Here is a 24,726-nt window from a genome sequence, read left to right on the forward strand (position 1 = left end):
TGGAATGCATGGTGAATATGTCATTGGTCTTTCCATTACTGAAAAAAGAAAAACAGTTTATCTCACAGCAAATACTGAGTATTACCCTTACACTGAACATACACAGCAGCTATCCAATCTCTTCCCCTGAGAAGAGCTCTAAGTGCAACTAATTGGCTCTGTGGTTAAGAGCACTGACTGCTCTTCCAGAGGTCCTGAGTTCAATTCCCAGCAACTACATGGCAGCTCACAACCATTTGTAATGGGATCTGGTGCCCTCTTCTGGTGTGCCTGAATGCAGTGTGCTCATATACATAAAATAAATATATATATTTTTAAAAAGATATCTTTTTGGCTGGTGAGATGGCTCAGTGGATAAGAGCACCGACTGCTCTTCCAAAGGTCCTGAGTTCAAATCCCAGCAACCACATGGTGGCTCACAACCATCCGTAATAAGATCTGATGCCCTCTTTTGGTGTGTCCGAGGACAACTACAGTGTACTTACATGTAATAATAAGTAAATCTATGGGCCGGAGTGAGCAGAGGTCCTGAGCTCAATTCCCAGCAACCACATGAAGGCTCACAACCATCTGTACAGCTACAATGTACTCATATACATAAAATAAATAAATAAATCTTTAAAAAAAAAAGATATCTTTTTGTTTGGTCAACACATCATTGTTGTTAACTTTAAAATCAATATCTGAAATATCACTTTAAATATTTTAATGGTATATTGGCCCCACCCCTTAAAAGCTTTTCACTTTCCTACCCCTCCCTCTTCAAACGATGTTTCCAGCTGCCCAGGTTGGACCAAGGGCTCATAAAACATGGAACACTTGGCAAATCCCACCATTTACATCACCAGGCTTGAGTCTAGAACACGAAAGCCTTTGTCACAGGCAGGAAATCGCTCCTACTGTGATATGGTGGACACATGTGAGACTTAACAGCTACACTCAATTTTAACCTACAGAAAGGATTCTGGGTGCAGCAACCTTAGAAGGTAATGTATCAAGAGTTTAACCTGTGTAACTTCCTCACCCAGCATAAAAACTGTGACGAGGGAGGAAGAGAAACGTTCTGCGAATGTGCTTCCTTCTGAATCAAGTTCTTCACCATGCCAACATCCTTCTCACTCACTCTGTACTCGCACCTGCACACAAAGCAAGCAAGTGCTTCCCGAGTGAACAAACATTTGAGGCATGGTTACTGTATTTGCACCGTTCAGAACTCTAGAGTCTCTCTTCTGTTCTTCTCTTGGACTTGCCCCCCTTTTAGGAAGTGTTGGTGTCCCAAAGCAAGTGTGCATGGAAGATTCGGAACAAGCCATTGTGACCAAGCCGTCCAGTTCCCAGGTCTAGGCCTGACTGTAGCATCGTCAGCTGAGATGGGGCTTGTGGATAGACTCACTTTCCCTCAGCCTGGGGGCTGGCCATGTGCTTTCTACATTAGCAGATCACAGCAGGTCAGATAGCTAGGAAGGAGCCAGGCAAGGGGGTCAAGGAAAGTTGGGAGCTAAACTCAGTAAGGACACAAAGGAGCAAAACCATGTGGTTGGCCTCTTATGCTAAAAGAAAAGGCCCACAGGTCAGACCGGAAGTCAGGAGTATCACAGGGGATTACTCAGAGAATTGTTCCTACTTCAAAGTTTACAGACACAGCTTAGAGTTTGGCAAGGTCCTCTTCCTGGCGTTATCTTCTTTTTAAAGGGATATGGAGCAAGAAGTACTTTAGAGTTGACCTGGTAAACTTCTTTGTAGCAGGCTGGGAAACTCAGACGTGACTGTGTGCCACAGGAACATTCCTGGCTTGGTGGGGAGGACGGGAGTTCCCTTTAGGAAATAACCAGACTGTTTTCTACTATGCACTGTCACAGGTAATGACCAGAGGAGCCATTACATAGAGAGCAACACTGTGTGGCAGCTTCAGAGGGAGCACGGCCCACCCATCTTATAAGTCCTCTATCCACCCTTTTCAAGGGGTTCACCTCAGGGAGGGCTGCTCACCTTCTTACGTTAAGCTAACAGCACTCCTTTGTTGGTACAAATTAGAGAAGTAACTCATTACAAGAGTTAGCATTGCGACTCCTTTCAGGCAGACAGCCACGCGCTATCACACATCAACCATACCTGCGGCATCTAAAGGACTTGGCACAGAGTAAATAAAGAACTTGCCTTCGCTCAAACAGAAAATAAACCTGTTGAGTCCTTTGGGGGTAACACACTTAGGAGCTTGGGAGAAGAACCGATTTCTTCTCTCTTTAAAAAACAAAAAGTGTGCACATATATCCCTTTTTATTATCAGCACACATACTTCATCTGCCTCAGTCAAAAGATTTAGAAGGATGGCATGGTCAGGTCTGTCAAAAGATTTAGAAGGATGGCATGGTCAGGACTGAAGAAAATAGGCAGACGCATCCCCAGTCCTCACAATACAGGCAACGTTTTGGTTTTAGGCAGTAAAACCTGATAAAGACCCATGGGCTCTTGTCCCTATCTTGCTCCTTGTGTTTGAATCTTTACAACTCTCCACAAGAATACACAGCAGGTGACAGTCAGAGACCCTTCTAGATCCCCCACACTTCAGCCTGTTCTCAAGCACTAAAATGGAACTGGAATTATTTCTACATCACACCTAAACCTACAGATATCAAAAGGCTTTTTTTTTTGTCTTTTAAAACAAATCTTTAAATTTGTTTGTTTGTTTGTTTGTTTGTTTGTTTGTTTTTCGAGACAGGGATTCTGGCTGTCCTGGAACTCACTCACCAGGCTGGCCCCGAACTCAGAAATCCGCCTGCCTCTGCCTCCCAAGTGCTGGGATTAAAGGCGTGCTCCACCACGTCTGGCAATTGTTTTATTCTCAAAGACAATCCATGTCAGAGAAATTCTAACATATTAGGTTCACAATCAAAATTTATTAAATCCATATAAAGCTATAAAACACCAGCAAATTTTGTGTGCTTCCCGAAAACACTTATTTAGTAAAAGTTAGAGGCTATTATTTCAGACTAACCATCAAGTCCTGACAGAACAAATTGAAATAGTGTCAATTTCATGTCACTAAATTAAATTGCATAACTGGTCTTCTAAAAATCCAAAAGGCCGAAATAACAGCAGAATCTCCTAGCTGATCAATTTCAGTGGGAGTGACAAAGTGTCCCTTATGTGAAGGGCCAGGAAAGAAGCCCTAACAGTGCCCATCTGCTCTGCGCTGCTGCCTCTGCTGGCCTTGGCCCTCTGCACCCAAGCCTCCTCTGCGCAGTTCCCTGGAGCTACCAAAGCTCGACATCACACACTGGAACTACCAAAGCTCAGACACGACATCACACATACTGTAAATACGGCCTGATGGAAGGGACAGTAGGGCAGAATACAGCCCATTCTCAGGGCACACGCACATGCACACGCACACACAAACTTCCTATCAAAAAGAGGTGCTGCATGCAGCAGGGGGATTATGATCTCTTTGTAAACAACACTCCTCTAGTAACTGGGTATTCATAAAGGGGGATGACCTAGCCTCATGCTAGATACAAAACTCAACTCCGAATGAAAGGTAAAATCCAGCTTTTAGAAAAACACGTAAGACATTTGATAGACAAGTGGAGCAGGACAAGGCTTCTCAAACAGAACATTAAAGGCAGGAACCATAAAAAAGCATAAGCTGCTAACTGATTAAATCACGAACTCCTGTCCTTCAGAAGACACTATTCAAATAAAAGCCAAGTTCCAAGGAGGCAGAAGACGCCTACAATACATATTTAGATGAATGAGCAAGTATATATTTATATACACAACAGACATATCCAGACCATGTAACAAATTTCTATAATTAGTAAGAATTAATAATTATAAAAGACGCAATAAGCCCAATAGAAAAATGGGAAAATCTCTTAACAGGAACTTCAGGGGGAAGCTTCCAAGTGTGAAATAAACATATGAAAAGGTGCATAACACCAAGTCACTGGGAAATAAGATTAAAAGCATCAGGTAATGTTACAGTTTGAGAATCTCTAATCTGAAAATAGCTAAAGCTTTATTAACAGCAACAGGATGCTAAAAAAATATTTGAATTTGGGAATATTTTGATTTTTCTAAAACTTTGGATTCGGGTATTCCACTGGTAAAGCCTATGCAAACACCCTCAAATCTGAAAGCTTTCTGGCCTGCTGTGTTTTCAGTAAGATATATTCTCAGCTTGTTCCACATACCCACAGAAGTGGCCTCTGGAAACAAAGACCGCATGTTGGTACGGAGACGGGGCAACTGGAACATACATGACTGAGGGAATAAACCAAGGTCCTCTAGAAAACCTTTTTGGCAGTATCTGCCAAAGCTGAACATAAACTCATAAACTGTGACCTAACAATTTCTCTTTGATGTATATATCCCCAGTAGCAATATGATCATGTATTTACCAAGCATGTCTTCTAGAATGTTCACTCACAGCAGCGTTATTTGGAATAGCTTAGGGAACGTCCTATGAGCACAGCCTGGCCAGACACTCACCCTGCAATACGGCTCCTTCTTTTTTATATCCTCCTGCTGGATCAGCCTCAGGCCTTGGACTCCATTCTGCAGGCCTCTCTCATACAGGGCCTGAAGTCTGGGAATTTCTTCTTGTTCAACAGCTACTATTAGCTTCAGGAAAAGACAAAATGATTGAATAAGGTTAAGAAATATCACCAGCTATACAATTTATAAAGTCAATGTAGAAATAAAAAATTATCAGATCTCTCAATCAAGGTTGATATAAATAATTTTTCTTTCATAAATCTACTTCTTTCTTTGTTCATTATTTTATTTCTCTCCTTCACCAAGAAAAAAAAAATCTTAAAAAAAAAGCATTAAAACTAACATCCTGAGCCGGGCGTGGTGGCGCACGCCTTTGATCCTAGCACTTGGGAGGCAGAGGCAGGCGGATTTCTGAGTTTGAGGCCAGCCTGGTCTACAAAGTGAGTTCCAGGACAGCCAGGGATATACAGAGAAACCCTGTCTCGAAAAACCAAAAAAAAAAAACTAACATCCTGAACCAGGCGTGGTAGCACACACCTCGGGAGGCAGAGGCAGGCGCATTTCTGAGTTCGATGCCAGCCTGGTCTATAGAGTGAGTTCCAGGACAGCCAGGGATATACAGAGAAACCCTGTCTCGAAAACCAAAAACCAAAAACCAAAAAAAAAAACCCTAACATTCCCAAATGGAACATGCTGCCTCGATTTCCATTTCTGGTTGAGCATTGCAATATGATCCCAGACATACGTAGCTGTTATCATGACCACTCCCTCCACCCCAGCAGCAAGAATAGCAAGTTTAGAGCTTTCTTTTGTTGTTAAGATTTGTTTTATGTATATATGTGTTTTGCCTGCATGTATGCCTTTGCACCATTTGTATACAATGTTCATGGAGGGCAGAGAGGCTCCTGGAGCCCCTGGATTTGGAGTTACAGGTGGTTCTGAGCTACCACGTGGGTCCTGGGAATTGAACCTGGATTCTCTGCAAGAGCAGCCAGTGCTCCTTACTGCTGAGCCGTCTCCAGCTCTTTTTACATCTTTCAAAGTAAGCACCCTTCCTGTTTCTACAAGAAAATGTGAGATGCCAGTTCACAAAAAAGACACCCAGTAATCAGTGTGATGGGGCACCACTCTTGGCAAACTATTCTTTTGATGTCTTGAAATAAATTACAGTCTTTATCGATACAGAAAGAACTACATTTAATCAACTTTCTTCAGAACTCTTTTTCTATTTATTTCTGGGGAAGGTATCTTAAATTGAGTTTCTTATTTCACAGCAAGGCAAAACAGATACATATTCATGGGTACATTAGCCTGCACAGGTCACTACTTCATACCAAGAGTCAACAGAATTCCATGAAGTGATACTTTTGATCAAGGTACAAAGGCTACCTATGTCAATAAATTATTAACTTTTAAACAAAAGATGAGTCAAAGGACACCATCAAGAAAGTAAAAAAGACAAATCAAGGAAAGGGAGCATTTGTAAATCACAGTGCAGATCAAAGTCTGCCAGCTTTTGTGTTTTTTTTCTTGGTTTTTCAAGACAGGGTTTCTCTGTGTAGCCCTGGCTGTCCTGGAACTCACTTTGTAGACCAGGCTGGCCTCAAACTCAGAAATCCACCTGCCTCTGCCTCCCAAGTGCTGGGATTAAAGGCGTGTGCATCACCATCCCGCTTTCAAATTACTTTTATGAAGTCCGTATGCTCCCATGCTTTCCTGAACTACACACCCTCAGCCCTCATTTGTAAATACAGATGCAAAAATCTTTGGCAAAATGGTCAGTAAAATTAAATACAGCACAGATAAAAAGGGTCGTATGGCATAACCCACAGGAAGACAAGATCAGCCTAACACCCAAAAGCTAGCATAATGAAGCAGAAAGTTACGAAAAGCTCAACAGAGGCAGAAAGCCAATTCTAACACGCTGATGCTTAAAAAGCAAAAACCCAGGGGCTGCGGAGATAGCTTAGCTGGAAAAGGGATAGGCCATCAAGCCTAAACACCAGAGCTTTGTCCCTGGAATCTGTATGGTGGAATGAAAGAATGCCTCTCACAGCTCTTCCTCTAACTCTTATACACACACCACAGTGTATATATAGAGAGCAAGTGTGTGTGTGCGCACGCTGAGAAAGAAACGTAATATAGTTATAGATAACAAGACAGAATCCTGCAGGTGGAAAACCTAAGAAATATGCACACGCACACAAAACTAATACAAATGGCATTAAGAAAACAATTCTCTCATAAAAACATCAATAAAAATAAATTATAGGGGGCTGGAGAAATGGCTCAGCGGTTAAGAGCACTGATTACTCTTCCAAAGGTCCTGAGTTCAATTCCCAGCAACCACATGGTGGCTCACAACCATCTGTAATGGGATCAGATGTCCTCTTCTTACCAGAAGTCAGCTATGATGTATTCACATATATAAATAATATAAATAAATATCTAAAAAAATAAATTATAGAGGAATAATTTTAACAAGAGGCAGCAAGACTTACACATTGAAAACTCTAAAACAAGCCAGGTGGTGGTGGTGCAAGCTTTAATCACAGCACAGGAGGCAGAGGCAGGTGGCTCTCTGAGTTCAAAGGCAGAAGGGCTACGTAAGTATCCAGCAACTGATGAATAAAGAAAATGTGGTGTAGAGGCTGTTGCATGTACAATCTGAAAGAACTAAATTCATAGAAGTAGCAGGTTAAATGCTGGTTACCAGCGGCTGGGAGTAAGTGAAGACGGGACAGAACACTTCCGAAGAGCCTTCATAAACATGTGACTACAGGAAGTACAGTGTGCTGTATTCTTGGAGATTATTGAGAACAGATTTTAAAACAGCTAGTGTAAGCTGGGCAGGGGTAGTGGTGCATACCTTTAACCCCAAAATTTGGGAGGCAGAGGATCTCTGTGAGTTTAAGGCCTGCCTTGGTCTACAAAGTGAGTTCCAGGATAGCCAAAACTACTCAGAGAACCCCTGTCTTGAAAAACCAAAACAACAGCAAACAACTCATCAAGTGTGTGAGGTAATTGTTAAGTATTGTCACTGCAAAATGACTGTCCTGTGTATTCATGCTATCACATACACATTCACATCTATATGTTGAATATAGTAGGTACATATTTTTGCCAATTAGAAATAAATTAAAAATAATTTTAAAAACTAGAGATGGCTCTGTGGAGAGAGCAGTTGCTGGGCAAATGTGAGGACTTGTGGCTGGCTCTCTAGCGCCTTTGTACTGGTTTGCTGACACGAGCCTGTAGTCTCCGCACTGGTGAGGCAGAGACAGGAGAATGAGCTAGCCCCGGGGCTTGCTGGCCACATGCCCTAACCAATCAGTGAGTTCCAGGTTCAATAACAGGCCCTGTCTCAAGAAATAGGGTAGAATATGATTAAGAAACACACCTGATGTTAACCTCTGGCCTCCATATTCTTACCAACACGTACTATTTTGTCTTGATGTTGGCCAATCTGATCCTATCAAATCTGTTCTCAATAGTCTCCAAGAATACAGCACACTGTACTTCCTGTAGTCACATGTTTATGAAGGCTCTTCAGAAGTGTTCTGTCCCGTCTTCACTTACTCCCAGCCGCTGGTAATCAACATTTAACCTGCTACTTCAATGAATTTAGTTCTTTCAGATTGTACATGCAACAGCCTCTACACCACATTTTCTTTATTCATCAGTTGCTGGATACTTACGTAGCCCTTCTGCCTTTATCTGTACTTTATTGCTAAAGTAGTACCTCACAGAAGTACACACACACACACACACACACACACACACACTTTCATACACGCAAAGGAAAAGTACTCGGTATCATTAGTCAACACAATGAGGAAAACCAGCTATACTGTTAAAAAGCTATAGCTCGCGGCGCGTGGTGGCGCACGCCTTTAATCCCAGCACTCGGGAGGCAGAGGCAGGAGGATTTCTGAGTTCGAGGCCAGCCTGGTCTACAAAGTGAGTTCCAGGACAGCCAGGGCTACACAGAGAAACTCTGTCTCAAAAAAAAAAAAAAAAAAAAAAGCGCTATAGTTCAACTTGGAGCCCAAGGCACGAGACTTTAAAGTTCAAGGCTAGCCTGAGCTACAGTGGGAAACACCAGCTTTAAAAAAAAAAAAAAGAGCCGGGCGTGGTGGCGCACGCCTTTAATCCCAGCACTCGGGAGGCAGAGGCAGGCGGATTTCTGAGTTCGAGGCCAGCCTGGTCTACAAAGTGAGTTCCAGGACAGCCAGAGCTATACAGAGAAACCCTGTCTCGAAAAACCAAAAAAAAAAAAAAAAACCCTAAGCAACAAATGAACAAACAAAAATTTCTATGAGGTGTTACATTGCTATCAGATTGGCTAAAGTAAAAACAAAATAATAAGCATTGGTAAGAATGAGTAACATATGAGGCTAGGGGATCCTCACTAATTCCTGTAACAATCTGGAAAAAATGTTTGGCAGTTCCTTCAAATATTAAAGATTGAGTTTCCACAGAACCCAGAAATTCCATTTCTCGAAATATTCCACTGAGAAATAAGAATTTTCCTCCATAAAAGCTATACATAAATACCTATTACTATATTATTCATAACCAAAAAAGCAGAAACAACTCAATGGATATCAGCTGGTAGGTGCCTAAGCAAGGTGAGGCACATCCTCATAATGGGGTCAGCATCAGAGAGCACGGGGTACTAACTAATGCTCCAGTACGGACCAGCTCCGAAAACATGATGGTAAGTGTATATCTTTTTAAAATATCATAAAATACAGATGTTCAGACATAATCTTACTTATAAATTAGTATAAAAGCAGGCAGCTGTATAGAGACAGAAAACAAAATGGTTGTTAGGGGCCCAGGAGTGGTAGGAATGGGAGCTGCTGGTATAGGGTTTATTTTGGGGGTGATGAAAATATTTTTAAATTAGTGTTAATACTGGCACAACTTTGTAAATATGCTAATATCTAAACTGAATACTTATTATGTCAATAAAACTTACTTTTAATTACATGAAATCACAAATCATGTTTTGTTACATTAAATTACATAGGCACAAAAGCAGGAAAAGTCACATCTTTTTAAAATTTTCAACATTAAACCTAAGAAATGGCTTGCTCTAAATAAACTGAGACCACAGTGAAATGCTGTACCTTGCCACATTGCCTGTAGGGAATTCCCTTGAGGTTGCAGTACTCATAGATGAGGGCTGCACCTTCTACACACAATTTAGCCTTCAGAGATTCTGGTTTATAGTAAATCCCACTGTGTATGACACCACTGTTGTGTCCAGTCTGGTGAAGAGCTATAAAACAAGAGACAGGGTAAATAAAAAAAAAAGTAAATGTCTCACACAAAGCCTAGGAGGTGATACACGAAGCTATCTGAGCCTACATCATTGAGAAATTCTGCCTAGAATTGTTTTATCGGCAATGTCCTATAGCAGCTATCCTGGCATCCATGCTAAACCATCCTTGCTTGATTTCAGCTTAAGCTTTGTTTAAACACCACTTCATCAAGTCACTTTAAAGGCCTGCAGAGGCTCTCTGCACATGCTCCAAGGCCCTTTCTGTGTTTTTGGAGGAGGGTGAAGCTGATAGCATCACTAGGGACAATCCTAGAAGCTGATTGGATGGATGAGAACAAACCTGGGGAGCACTGTGCTACTCCCTCCCTGGGGGTCTCCAGCCCCAGGAGGAGGTGGACCCTCCTGTGGATTTTTCCCCCACCCCCTCCCTTCTTCCTACCATCTCATATAATCCCTCAAATAAACCACCTCCTCTCAAGCCCTTGTTCCAGACTTTGCTTTCAAGAGAACACAAAATGAGACACTAACATCCACATTTTTCATAACTGATTCAGCCTGACAAAATAAGCAGGTTCCCAGCAAGCTGAGGGCATGCATACCTAAATCTTTCTCCTTTTCCACCACACTAATCGAAAGTCCGGGATGTTTCAGGATGAGCGTTCTGGCAGAGGCAAGGCCCACAATTCCACCTCCAACGATGACTATATCAAAAGAGCTTTAAAAGAAAGCAAGCTTTAAGAATTTAAATTTAGGAGCTGGAGAGATGGCTCAGGGGTTAAGAGGACTGGCTGCTTTTCCAGAGATCCTAAGTTCAATTTCCGACAACCACACGGTGACTCACAACCATCTGTAGTAGGGTCTGCTTCTGGCTTCTGATGTGCATGAAGATGGAGCATCCACATATTTATGTTTATAGACCTCACCAAACTTCACTTGCATAATTTTCATTAGGGAGCAATTAAAGTACTAATTTATAACATGTCATTTATGTATTATATAACACATATCTCATTACATAGCACATACCATTTATACTACTTATATATCATTTGTCCTTTGCCCTCCCAGACAGAACCAGATACTGAAGTTCTGCTGGGACCATAGTCTCTGCATATGAACCTTCTTCAACTTCCCTCTGATCATGATGGAGCATTTATCATAGGCTCCTGGGTGACAGGGAAGGAGTGAGGGGAACCGTGGATGAAAGTGAACCAAAGGATGTTGAGGGTGGAGGCCCCCTACATGAAACAACCAGCAGATGCCTCTACCTGAGGATAGGTTATGGCAAGGTTTTCTCTCCAGAGATGCTTTCAGAGGCCCATAGACCTTAGCACAACCAACCATGTTGTAGGCACCATCCTGAGCTTAGAACCTAGCATGAAGGCCCCCAAACCTGCCAAAATGGGAACACAGAGCAAATCCAGCAAAGACCTAGTCCACAGTTACAGGATCCAGGAAAGTCCCTAAACCTTACTTTTTGGCTGGTATCACTGCTGACTATTACAAAGCCAGCACTTGGCAGATACTGTTCATTCATGTTGCTACCAGGGCAGCTGCTGTAGCCCAGTGTCTGGCAGAGCTGTGGGCTGCTGTCAGGGCTCGTCTTTGGTGAGCCTCAAAAGCTGACTAATAGCCGGGCCCTGACACCTTAGAGGGCACCCGTGTCCAGGCCCACAATGGAGCATTTCTATGCCCAAACTGAGATTACACAAAATATGATTAAACTGTATAGAGCTATACACAGAACACAGAATGCACGTAAATTTGTTAAAACCCGAACGTGTGCATTGTATCAACATTAACACTAAGACAGGAGGAAGGTGACATAAAACCATTCTATAATTTTTGCAACTTTCTATAGGTCTACAATTGTTTCAAAATAATCAGTATTTTAAAAATCGGGATAGGAAAATGGTTAATTGGCGAAGTGCTTGCCATACAAGTGAGGACCTGAGTTTGTACCCAAAGCACCTTTATATAAGGGCATTCATTGTTCAACCCATGTAACCTTGGGGTCAGGGGCAGGGAGACAGGCAGATCCCTCGGCTTACTGAACAACCAATCACCTCAAAAGACCCTATCCCCCACCCCATCCCTCTCCTGCCCCGAGGCAGTGGAGGTACACAGCTTTAATCCCTGCAGACACGGAAGATCTCTGAGTTCAAGGACAGCCTAGTCAACAAGATAGCCAGGATACAGAGAGACCCCATGTGGAAAAAGCAGGTGACAGATAGAAACACACACACACAAACACACACACGGAGGGGGAGGGAAACAGGGAGAGGGAGAGAGAGAAATTGGGAGAGATCCAGTCTCAAAAGTTAAGGTGGCGCAGGTTGGGTGGCACGTGCCTTTAATTCCTGCACTAGGAAAGGAGGGGCAGGTTGATAGCTTGAGGCATTAGAGGCCAGCCTGATCTACACCAGGAGTCATAGGACAGCCAAAGGAAAACAAATCACTACCGTTTAACATGACCTTTAAACGCGTCTTAAACAAAAACACTGCCCCTCTCCAGTGTCGTGCCACACCTCGGTCTGCCACTAAATCCATTCGCATGGTCTACCTCGTCTCAAACAATCAAAAGCTCCCCTACCCCCGCCCTTAAAGCTTTCATACCGAACACTGTATTTGCCAGCTTTCCTAGGCAGCTCACAGTAGGCAACGGAGTTGCTTCTCATGAGGACAACTCTAGTGTGTGCAAGGAACCGACCCACAGAAGCCAAGTTCTGGATTTTCCAAGCAACACAGGGGATGCTAGTTAAGAAGCAGCATACTTATTGGCAGTGTGCTAGGTCTTTTAATCTTCAAAATGACCACCTAGGGGCCAGACTAGGATCCTAGTCACCAGTCACCCTTTAGAGTGGTTAAGAAATGGAGGAGTTGTGTATTCGGAGCCAGATTGGCTCCCGACCTCAACTCAACACTGCCTTCCCTATGGCCCACAAACGCAGTGGACGAACCCTGCGGGTCAGCGGCTCCTAGGATTCGAGGCTGGACCGCAGAATCAGGACTTCCTCGCCGGGGACAGAGACATCGAGTCGGGGGCACAGGTTCAGTTGGAGATCCCTGAGCGGAGCAGCAAGTGCAGGCCGCCGCCTCTCATTTACCTGGTGCTGGAGCTCCTGCGGCCACCCCCGCACAGTAGCCCGGGCACCCCGGACGCCGGTCCGCTTGCGCGGAGGAAGCCCCCAGCCTCGCAGTACCGGGCCAGTCCGCAGACACCGCCTACGTAGCGCAGGGTCGGCCACATGGCCTGCGCCACCTCCCCTCCCTCCACCCCAGCAGCCGCAACCTGAACGGACTCTAAGGGTGAAGCGCGCCGCTCTCCAGCCCCGCCCCCAGACGAGAGCCAATGAAACACGCGCGTTTGCCTGACGTGGGCGTGGCCTCCGCTGGCCAATGGGCGAGCGCCGTAGTGGGAAAAGGCCGAAGGCGAAGGGCCGGCCAGACGCAGGGACGCAGGACGCCGTGAGTAAGAGGAGCTAGGGTGAAGGCGGGGACCGGGTGGTGGTTCCACTCTCCCGGACCTCCGCCCGCACAGGCTTGACTGGACGCCGGCGCTGTTCCGCCAGAGAAGGCTGGGCCTGTCGGGGTGACCCCTGGCTCCCGCGGCCTCTCCTTCGGCCATGCCTCCTGGTCGGTTGGCGACGCTGTGGCCGGGGAGCCAGAGGCTAAGCCACCTCCTGCCGCTCCCTGTCACTACCCTGCTGATTGCCCGTGGGTTTCTGGGCCCTTCGTGGGGCTCCTGGTTGGTGTCGTTTATTCAACCACTGACTCGGCTTATAAATATCGGTCGCTGAGCTAGGCGCTGGATGAAAGTAGACAGCTCGGTCCCTGTCTTCATTTAGTGTTGTTTTTTGGGTTTCTATTATTGACTTGTGTATGTGCCTATGTGAGCTTATTGCAACAGGAGTTTGTAGAGACCAGAAAGGGGAGTAGAGGATCCCCTGAAACTGGAAGTTTTGAGCTGCCATATGGGCGCTGGGAATCTAGGCCCTCAGGTAAGACCAGTTAACAGTCTTAACCATAGAGCCATCTCTCTAGCCTCAAACTTTTCTTTTCTTCCCAAACTTTTTTATTTATTAATTTACATCTCTACCCCAGCTTCCCCTCCCTTCTCTCAGTCCTTCCTGACTAAGCCAGCTCAGTCAACAGGTTCTCCAGGGAGGGATGAAAAATTGAAAAGAAAAAGACAATTAGACAGCACTATTAACATAACCCCAGCCCGTTCTGAGGCTGAAGCAAGGTTATTTTTCCTCCAGTCTGCTTTTATACCATCCTAAGTACATGCAAAGAATAAGGTCAGTCCTAAGCCATAAACAGAGTTAAGGAACAAAGCATAAACAAAGGTGCCATGATTGTTGTATTCAGAGTCTCATCAAGACCCATCAAAATACAGAATAACTCTGCCCTCAGCTGTGTTCATCTTAAGCCTACTTCCCAGTCCTGGCCCAACCTCAAATTCTTGCCAAATTTCTAAAAGCAAGCCTCCAAAGCGCTCTGTGCCTTCCTCTCACTATCGACCCCACCCCCACCCATCCACTTAGGAAAAGGGGCAGCCTCCCATGGATATCAACCAGCCACGGTATAAGACTAGACACATTCTCTCCTATTGAAACTAGACAGGGCAGCCCAGTAGGAGAAAAGGGTCCCAAAGGCGGGCTCCTGCTTATCCCACTTGAAAACCAAGCTACACAAGTATAACATATGTGCCTAGGTCAGTCCCATGCGGACTTCCTGGTTCAACCTTCCCTTAATCACTGGACTAAGAGAGAGCTTTAAATGTCCATGCCTCAGGATAGCCACTCACAGGGGAGGGCACTTGTGTTTCCTCCACTGTAAAAATGAGAGCTGTGCAGTCACTTAAAAGACCTTATAACTGGCCGGGCGTGGTGGCGCACGCCTCTAATCCCAGCACTCGGGAGGCAGAGGCAGGCGGATTTCTGAGTTCGAGGCCAGCCTGGTCTACAAAGTGAGTTCCAGGACAGCCAGGGCTACACAGAGAAACCCTGTCTTGAAAAACCAAAAAAAAAAAAAAAAAAAAAAAAAAAAAAGACCTTATAACTGTAAAGCTCTGTGGTTCTTTGTCACCATACCAATGTAATTCCCATTCAGGGCTTGATGATAGTCCTTCAGGACAGACTGTCGCTGGAAGGAAGGACTCGCTGGTTTGAATGTTGGTTCCAGCCAGTAAGTGGCTCAGGTTCAACCTATCATCTCCACCTCAGACAACTTTCTGTCTGAAGTGCCCTTGAGCAGATAGATAATGGTGTGTGTATGAGAAGAGCTCGGCAAAGCATTAGCTTTTTATTATGCTTGATTGATTGATTTCATGAGTAGTACTACATGATTTGTTTCATTGGTGGGGAAGAAACAATGTTCCCTGTTTATTCATTCCATCACAAACAAATAGGTTGTATCTTAATTTCAGTGTGTTACAGTAATTGTGGGTTCTCATGCAGTTATGAGAAATAATAAAGAAAGACCCGGTGTCCTAGTTTGCTTTTGATGTGATAAATATCATGACCAAAAGCAACTCAGAAGGAAAGGAGTTATTTCGTCCTACAGCTCTTAGTCCATTGTGAAGGAAAGTTCCAGCAGAAACTGAAGGAGAGGCCATGGAAGAGTGTTGCTTACTGCTTCCCCAGCTTGTTTTCTTGTGTACCTCAAGACCACTTGCCTAGGGATGGCACCACCCGCAGTGAGCTTAGCCCTTCCACACTGAGTCATCAACCAAGAAAATGCCCCACAAATCTTTTACCTGTCATACGGAAGAGTTTTCTCAATCAAAAGTCCCTCTTCCCAGATGATTCTAGCTATTGTCAATTTGACCAAAACTAACACAATTGACCTCATGTCAACTCCACCCAAGCACATCACTGTTAAACCACAACCTTCCCTTTCTTGTTTGTTCCCAACATGCCATATCACATCATAAAATATAACTTTTATGTGTATGGAGGTTCTGCCTGCATACATGTTTATATGCCACGTTGGTGCCAGGTGTCCATAGAGGCCAGTATAGGGCAATGGGTCCTTTGGAACCGGGGTTTCAAGTGCTTATAAGCTGCAATGTTGGTGCTAGGGATTGAATCTGAATCCTCTAGAAGAGTAACCAATGCTCTTACGTGTAGAACCATCTCTCCAGCCCCCTAAATATAACCTTAAAAGTCACACCATCCTGGTATCAGCTGTAGCAGTGCATCGTGGGTGTCTCTGGTGCTAGGATGGACCTGCTGAAAGGTGGGATAGCCCTTGTTAAGTAGAGCCCTAGCATGGAGAGCTTAGCCAAATGTGGAAGGCCCTCACCTACTTCTTAGTACTGCCCATGACAGAAGTGAGGATGTTTATCATTTTCCTGAAGTTGCAACATGAAGGGCAGTAGACAGCCTGAGTTAGTCACTTACCCCTCTTTGAATCAAGACAAGCCCTTTTCCTGGGGCAATAGCCACACTCTTTGTTTCGATAAGTCAGGTTGTTCCATTTCTGGTTGGCTATGAAGATGAGTCTGGACCTTCACCCAGGCAACAAAGGACCACTACTCTGCATATGGACCACAAAAGCATGTGGGATGCTAAACTCAACCCTTCTATCAAATGGCGACCATTATACCAACTTTCTATCCCCTTGCTTTTGGGAGGAGATGGCTTAAATAAATAACGTAAATTTAGGAAAGAGTCCTGCAGTCTTTATAATTTTCAATACTTTAAAAGTCCCAGTTTTAGGCCAGGGCCCTCCTTCCTCTACTCAAGGAGTTCTGTATTTGTATACTGCATAGTCTGGAGATTAGCTGGTACCCAGACCCTACTGCTGCACTACAATATAGATTTGTTCTTTTCATTTGCTCTAGAGTGTTTTCGCTTATGCAGATCAAATGAAAACTTAGGCTTCTTGTTTTCTGAAAACAAGGTGAAAGATACGAGTGAGTCTCAGAGCTCCATAGAGGCCAGGCCAGTAGTGACAAACATTGCTGTGCCTCTGTTGCTGGTCATGGTAACTACACCCATTTTGACAATCTAATGCTGCCACCTGACCCCTGCTAGCCCAGGACTCAAAGTTATCCCATTGACTTTAATTGAGCATCAGTGTCTCCAACTGTAAGGTCTGGCACAAGTAAAGAAGAAGCAACAGCAAAACTCCTGAATGTGCCAGTGCCACTCCCACCGTTTTCAGTTCTCTAGGATTATTGAAAGGCATGCCTCTGCCTCTGGACCCTCCCAGTGTGCAGAACTGGTTTTTACATGTACCCACTTCAGTGTTCCTGAGCCTTAAAACCCCTCCATCAGCACCAAGCCAAGGAATGTTACACATTCCAGCTCCAGATGGTAGGCTGTCTTTTAACATGCTCTCCTGCCAACCAATCAAACTTTTGACTTTTATGTTTTAGCTCTGTGCACTTCCATATTAAATAAACCTAGAATCCCCACTCAGTGGCTCCATATCTACAAATTCATCCTGCTCTAGTTTTATGTTCCTTCCACCATTATTCCATATTTTAAAAACCCATTCCCACGTATTTCCCCCAGTTTTCTGCTTGAATGAATTAGCAAATTTGGTGAATGAAAATGAGGACATGACTGCTCCAAGGTATTATTGAGAAGGATTTTATTGTAGATATGAGGGACAGTTCAGCCAGAAGCATCTGGAAAGGTCCAGAATGAACCAAGCTGAGAGAGGAGAGAAAGAGGGGGAGAGCAAGAAAGAGAAGACAACAGAGGACAAGTAGACCAAGAGGGCCAAGAGCAGAGCCAAGAGAATGTGTGGCCAAAATGACAGCCTTATGTAGGAGTCGGGAGCTGGGGGAAGGGAAGGAAAGAGAAGCCCTAGGCTGGAGAGGTTTAGGGGGTGGGGGGTGGGGGGATGGGATGAGAAGTACTGGGAGGAGCCATGAGTACTGGGTGAGCCTTGTCCTGGGTTTCTTTGGGACCTCATATTCCAGCTTTTTTGTGGATGATAAGGGACAGTGTAATCTCTTCTGTAACTGCTTCTTAGCTGAATTTAGGGCATCTTCCTTAGGCCCAGGAAGGCTGGAATGTCTGTCAAAGGTTGGGAAGGGAGAAGAGTGAAGCCTGGGTGACCTCTGTTTCCATCACTGCCCAGGCCCTGAGGGACCACCTGGGGCTAGTGACTTCCCAAGCCACTTGAACTAGTCTGTGATACAGTTCTGGACTTTCACCTGTGTGACAAGTGGATCCAAGTCTAAAGACTCCCTGAAGCTTACATGCGTTCTTTACATTTACAAAAAGACATAAAAGTTTTAGATATATTAGCATTACCATTGTTTGTAATCTGTACTGAAATTTACATTGTAGGAAAGGCAGTAAGTAAACTTATAGCTTTGAGTCATAGTAAGAGTTTGGGGACCCCCAAAAAACGATTCTGGGTTAAAAGCATCACTTCTTTCCTAGATATCCAGAGGGTTGGATATATAGATTGGACAGAGATGATTGTAGCACAAGGAGAAACACTTTTAAATCTATACTTAGAAGACAATCAAAGGAAATTTAACTTTTGAGCTGGCCACTATGATAATATTAAACTCTGAACATTTGACATCTTTTTTTGTTGTTTGCACTCATGATGTTTGACATCTTAATATAACAATAGCATATTGAGAAGGAAAAAAATTGTGAAATCTTTCCAACTTGTAAAAAATGCTTTCTTAGACCCTCATAATTTATATAAACTTCAACCCTTTTCTTTTGTCCAGTCATTTACCATGAGACACCAGTAGTTGATTGAGAGTAGTCATTGCAAAGCAAGTTAAAAAGTTGCTGAACCTGTTTTGTAAGTTTATTCTTTCAGGGTCAAGTGAGCCTGCAAGGTAAACTGTGTCCAAGTCTACCTTTCTCAGCAGGAGACCCAGTAGCTCTAGAAAGGCGGGGCCTGATTTTACATATGAAATGAAATGACCAGGCAGCTGCAGCCTTGCCTGGAGAGACTGGTTTGCTTGTAGTTGGTAACTGACAAAGCTACAGTTAGCCATCAACACCATTAGAGAGCTGAAAAGGATAAATTATAGCAGGAAGTGTAAACCAAATGGTCTCTGTTATCAGTTAAAATGACAACTGCACCTAGACTGTTACCCTAACTCCTAGGCTCGATGTCTTCACTGAGGGGCAGAAGTTGGAGGTCTTTGGCTGTCACACAGGATAGCATTATATCTTCAGCTGCAACACAGGACAGTCTGGCCTTTGGCTGCCAGACCCAGCTCTGAGAGATTTTTCCCCTGAATGAGGAACTTGGGAAAACTGACCAACTTCGACCAGAGTAGAGTTCTCCACCCAACAGTGTCCACAGTTTGTCAAGACCCTGGCCGCATGAGGCATGGGCAGCTCTTCGCCGGGTGGTTAGCATTGCCACAGTGCATGGAGTCAACTGTGCTCCATTCTTTTCTTTGAGACCTTAGGGTTGCCACGAGGAGCTGGCATTTCTGGCTATCACGGGAAGGTTTTCCATTAACCATTCTAAATGCCATACTCAGCAGACCGGAAGAGTTTGAGGACCATTATGTGTTAAGTATCCATGATTTTATACAGAAGACTAAATAAAGCTTGTGAGTGGATTGCATTAGTACTTAGCAAGACCATGAGTATAGTTCTGAGCACATTAAAGATTTTGATTTGTTTGTTTGTTTTGGTTTGTTTGTTTGTTTGTTTCGAGACAGGGTTTCTCAGTATAGCCCTGGCTGTCCTGGAACTCACTCTGTAGACCAGGCTGGCCTCAAACTCAGAAATCCACCTGCCTCTGCCTCCCAAGTGCTGGGATTAAAGGCATGAGCCACCACTGCCTGGCAGAATTTGATTTTTTAATGGTGTCTGAGCATTAACTTGCATGTCTTAATTATCTTTTTTTTTTTAAAGATTTATTTTTTATATATGTGAGTACACTATCCCTGTCTTCAGACATAGCAGAAGAGGGCATCAGATCCCATTACAGATGGTTGTGAGCCACCATGTGGTTGCTGGGAATTGAACTCAGGACCTCTGGAAGAACAGTTAGTGCTCTTAATCGCTGAGCCATCTCTCTAGCCCATCTTAATTATCTTTAAGAGTCTACAAGTTAATTTTTATAAGATTAGCAAAGATATAAGTAGTTAGACATATATCTCCAAGTGAATTTGTGTTAATCTTAATATACCTGTATAAGATTTGAAATTTATCATAACACAAAAATCTATCCTAACCCAAGATAATTTAGAGACCTATTTTGGTCTCTGTAATCTACAAAGCCAATGCAATGATAAACAGAGGCCCCAGTAAAACTAGGGAAGATTGCTGCATTAGTTGATTTATACCATGTGGTCATCTTAATCAAGATGGTGGTAAAGATACATTGTATGTACCTCTCTTTTAACCTTAGTAAAGATGGCTGTTTGAGTTCTTTTTTTTTTTTTTAAAGATTTATTTATTATATGTAAGTACACTGTAGCTGTCTTCAGACACACCAGAAGAGGGAGTCAGATCTTGTTACAGATGGTTGTGAGCCACCATGTGGTTGCTGGGATTTGAACTAAGGACCTTTGGAATAGCAGTGGGGTGCTCTTACCTGCTGAGCCATCTCACCAGCCCCTGCTGTTTGAGTTCTTGTCTGTGACCCTGTAGCTTCTGTCTCTCAGACTTCTGGAAGTCCTGCTGCTTCCTTAGATCCTCCTGGGTCTTATATGACACTCCCTCTCTTCTTGGACTCATCTCATTAAAGCCTCGGTATCTTACTGCAAATGGCTGTCCCCTGTTGAGGCTGGCCAGTGGCTCACATGTCAGGGTTCGAGCTTGGAAGGCACCTTGGAATCTGGAAGAAAAGAGGGAATCTAGGTGACAAGAGAAAGAATGGAGCTAAGTCAAGACCTTCTGATCAAAGCTCAATTTTAATATCGGGGAACACACCTTATAAAGAAGGGGGGCCCATTCCCGCCGAATCATCCTTGGAGTCCAGCTGCAGGTGACCACTTGTAGGCTCTGGAACAACTAGGCAGCAGGTAGCAGCAGCGGCAGTGGCAGAACAATAGGGTGATCCAGGGAGGCAAGCTCCACCCCAGGTGATCTCCTTGTGACAACAAGTCAAGCCTGGCTCAGCCTGCTTCAGGCTGTGGGGGGAGGTTACATCTCCTCCCTGTTATTAATGTAAAAAAGAAAGGCTGGACTGAGGCATAAAATTTATTTATGCTCTATAGTTCTGCCTGAATTCTTAGGGCGTAGTAAAGAAACCTGTCTCAGTGGGATTCCCTAACTTTTCTCATGGTAAACCCTTATTTGGTTAAGACTCTCCTTTCTGTCCTAGTAAACATTTTGCAGACTAGCCCTGAGTTGTTGGCTCTGTCTTTTGTAATGCTTGATTAGTTACTGAATAGGTAACTTTCTTACTGAATTCCAAGTTGTCGGCTTCAAGGTCTTTCTAGGACTTTGGAACACTGGCGAAGACTTAACTATATCAGAATTCAATCTTAAAAGGCACTATAATAAGATAACACTAAAGGAGAACACGTGGATCCTCCTTAACTATAATTCAGCTTTTACAACCTCAGGTGCCAGGAAGGGAACAGGGAGGAGGGGGTGATGACCGGCTCCTTAGCACAAGGCCATTTGGCTTGTTAGGATGGGAGACTGTGAAAGGCTTGCTTTCTCACGGTATGGTCTCCCAACATCTCCCCCTTTTGAATTAAATTTAATAAGGCCACACTTAACTGAGGTGATCAAATGATCTTCTCATCCTTGGATGAGTGGGCATTAACCATGGCTAGGGGAGCATTTACCCAATTCCTCCCGTGGGTGCTGTCGAGACCCACAATCATGGCTCTTGGTATCTTTTGGGGAGGGGAGGCAGAGCCTCAGAAAGATTCTTTTGGTTGTAACTGTAAGTAGATACCAACCTCCATCCAAACTGGGGGTGTCTCTCAGGGAACTCAGAAACGGTCTAGTTAGACCTTCCCCTGCAGTGCTTAGCCTCGTACCCACGCTGGTGCCCATACTGGATTCGTATTATCACGAACCAGCATGCACAATTCTGAGTCCTGTGCAGCTGCTAAAGGAGAATTGTCAACCTCAAATTCAGCAAGGCCTCTACAAGAATCATGCCAATTGTAACACCACAGTGTGTGGTTCTTAGCTATATTAGGAGCTGGAGGTCACCCTACTCATCCCTATTGTCTCCATGGCCTGAGGAACTAAGGGGACCTTGCATTTGCAGCAAGGGTGGAAAACTGGAGACCAGCAGTTGCTCTTTTTGTATCGGTGGGAGGGACATCTTCTCCGTCTGAGTCTCGGAATATCCAGTTGATGGTAGTGAACTGCAACCGGCTTGCTTAAAGCAGCTTCAATCTGTGACTTAACAAAACTGGTTAATCTATTAAAGGCCAAAAGACAAAAGCAGTAAAATACCCATGAAAGGTCCCAAAAGACTGGGAAGTAAGGTAGTGAGCCAAGGAGAAGTAGAAAACCAATTTTTATACCAATATTCTTGTTCCTTTCTGTTGAGTTTTCTCTCTTCTAACTTTGTCTATGCTATCTTGAACTAAGCCAGCCTTATCAGAATAAAAACAATATTCTTCTAATATCTGAAATTTCTGCCTTTCTAGCCCTCATAGTAAACCTTAATCCCAAATCAGACCAAAAGCCACAATATGTACTGGAATGCTTTTAGAATGAAAATTAGTAGCTGCCACCTGCACGCTCTTGGTGGTGGGGATGTGTGCCTGCTGCAGTCAGGCTGAAGGGTGTTGATTGACCTGCTTGAAAAACAAAATCCAGACAGTGAAAGGCAACAGTACAAAAGCTTCTTTTGGGGATGTCCAGGTACTTTATTCAGTTGCAAATTAGCAAAGATCAGGCTTAGACTTAGAGCTCCAGGTGTGGGGGAGATGGCTTTGAGAATTGCAGAAAGTCCAGAAATTCTCTGAAAGTGGAGACTGAGCTCTAAATTAACTTTGTTAGGTAATTAAGAATTTTAGCTATCTACAATAGGAATCTCTAATATTGGAATTATTACTAGACCAGTCTAAGATTGAGTTAAAATAACTGGTCACATTGAAGAAAAGAGAAAAATCATTATGACTATTAAATGACTAATCTTACTAAGTCAGAATATACATCTCTGATGTTCTTTTTGCCATAAGGTTAAAAAGCTTGAAGCAAGGCAGCTTCACTAGTCCATACTGGAAAAATGGCAAGCAAGGATGGGTCGAAAACATGTACCCTATTTAGATTCCTTGTCACTTCAGTCAGGGCACTGAGCCAACTCACCTGCCAGCTTGTCACACGAATTAGCCATCATGCTTCTGCAGCGTTCTGTGGAGAGAACCTATGTTTTTCCCTTCCCTAATAAGGTAGCTGTTTAGGATCAAACCATATGCCAATAAGTAGATCCTTTTAAGATACTATAAAGCATTTATTAAGTTCTTTGACATCTAAATTTCAAAATTCTAAAATAAATATATGATTAAAATAATGTGTATGGGAATGCACTAGATAATATGTACGGGGATACATTTTCCCCTTTCTTTGTCTTTTAAGAAGTTAAAGTTTTAAAGTTCCACAATACCTTGTCCTTGAGAATTAATAATTTGTTGACAAAACATATCAAATACTTGACTGTTAGAGTCAGTATTAATGTAACATGGGCAGTGAGTAATAGCACTTTCAATTGTTTCTCTTAAAGAGCGGTTGTAACTAGAAGGCTTGAAAAGTTATTAATAGGGGCTGGTGAGATGGCTCAGTGGGTAAGAGCACCCGACTGCTCTTCCGAAGGTCCAAAGTTCAAATCCCAGCAACCACATGGTGGCTCACAACCATCCGTAACGAGATCTGGCGCCCTCTTCTGGAGTGTCTGAAGATAGCTACAGTGTACTTATATATAATAAAAATAAATAAATCTTTAAAAAAAAAAGAAAAGTTATTAATAGTCACATGTGCATAATTTATTTATTAACTCAGAAGTAAGAGCATTTATTTGCAGCAATTTATTAAGTATTAAGTCTTCAAGAATTAACACTATTATGTGGAAACAAGTAGTAACTGAGGACACTAAGAGGAAAGAATTTTACATGCACAATTTCCAAGAATAGTAAAATATTATCTTAAACCATAACTGTTTTGAATATATAAGGAATGAGATTATATATCCAATCTATCTTATATGTAGGACCTATAGACTGCCTGAGATATAAATCCAGCATTTTTACTTATGAGTTGTATATGCATAAGCAATTGCAAATTTGAGAATTAATAGCATCAGAGGGATAAACAATCTTAAGCAATTGTAATCTCTGAGATATAATATTGACCAATCATATACAAATTAAGGTTTGATTGTTCAGCATTATAAAACACCATCTACAGCACACAACTTAATTATCTGTGCTGAAGCAGGAGGAAACTCAAAAGAATAAGCGTGTGATCTAATTCACATCTACTTATTTCCCATAGAGGGGTTGTTTTTAAACACAGTAACTGGGATGCATGCATGCATGAATTTATAGAAGATACAAAAGCATGCATAAAAACAATTTTTAAACGTATCTATTATTACTTAAAATGATGGTATGGAATAGGTCAATTATTAATATTCTGTAATCAATTTAATTGCTGTTTTGAACACAGAACAGACACTTAGTCAGGTTTTTAAGACACAATTTTTATTATAGGTTTTCTAAAATACACAAATATATCTTACAATTCTTTATTAGCACCACAGTAGTTTTAATAGGATGTTGAAACTGTGTTTTGAGGTGAACGCCACCTCAGCCTTGCCCATCCTCGGCCTTCCTCTCAGGCAGAAGAGGCTGAAGGCAGCCCAATCTGTTGTAGGCCAGAAAGCCCAAGCGAGGGCCGCAGAGCACCCTGAGTCTTAGCGGGAAAAATACAGCAACCCCGGTCTGGATAGGTGGAGGCTCATGGGGCAATGGCGAGCGCGGCCCTCCCCTGAGTTTGCTACAAAACCACCCA

The 24,726-nt window shown here is 43.3% G+C and overlaps 2 protein-coding genes across 6 annotated transcripts in view; one reads left to right on the plus strand and one right to left on the minus strand.

Annotated features, from left to right (window-relative positions):
* Positions 1–13,101, minus strand: part of L2hgdh (L-2-hydroxyglutarate dehydrogenase) — a 30,862-nt gene extending 17,761 nt beyond the window's left edge. For all 3 annotated transcript variants that reach the window (XM_021179472.3, XM_021179473.3, XM_021179471.2), the window contains exons 1-4: positions 12,895–13,101; positions 10,387–10,502; positions 9,633–9,784; positions 4,492–4,623 (exon numbers count right to left, since the gene is read on the minus strand). In XM_021179472.3, the coding sequence (XP_021035131.1) occupies positions 4,492–4,623; positions 9,633–9,784; positions 10,387–10,502; positions 12,895–13,037 (543 nt within the window). In that variant the 5' untranslated portion in view covers positions 13,038–13,101. The remainder of the gene's footprint in view (positions 1–4,491; positions 4,624–9,632; positions 9,785–10,386; positions 10,503–12,894) is intronic.
* Positions 13,102–13,194: 93 nt separating this feature from the next.
* Dmac2l (distal membrane arm assembly component 2 like) overlaps positions 13,195–24,726 on the plus strand; it is a 30,138-nt gene continuing 18,606 nt past the window's right edge. The window contains exon 1 of one of the 3 annotated variants that reach the window (XM_021179455.2): positions 13,195–13,259. The gene's annotated coding sequence lies outside the window, so the exon portion shown is untranslated. The other 2 variants (XM_021179454.3, XM_029484932.2) reach the window with 2 other exon arrangements.

The sequence above is a fragment of the Mus caroli genome, unplaced genomic scaffold (assembly GCF_978045245.1).
Source record: "Mus caroli unplaced genomic scaffold, Mus_caroli_1 scaffold_14, whole genome shotgun sequence".
In the NCBI taxonomy this organism is placed as follows: Eukaryota; Metazoa; Chordata; class Mammalia; order Rodentia; family Muridae; genus Mus; species Mus caroli.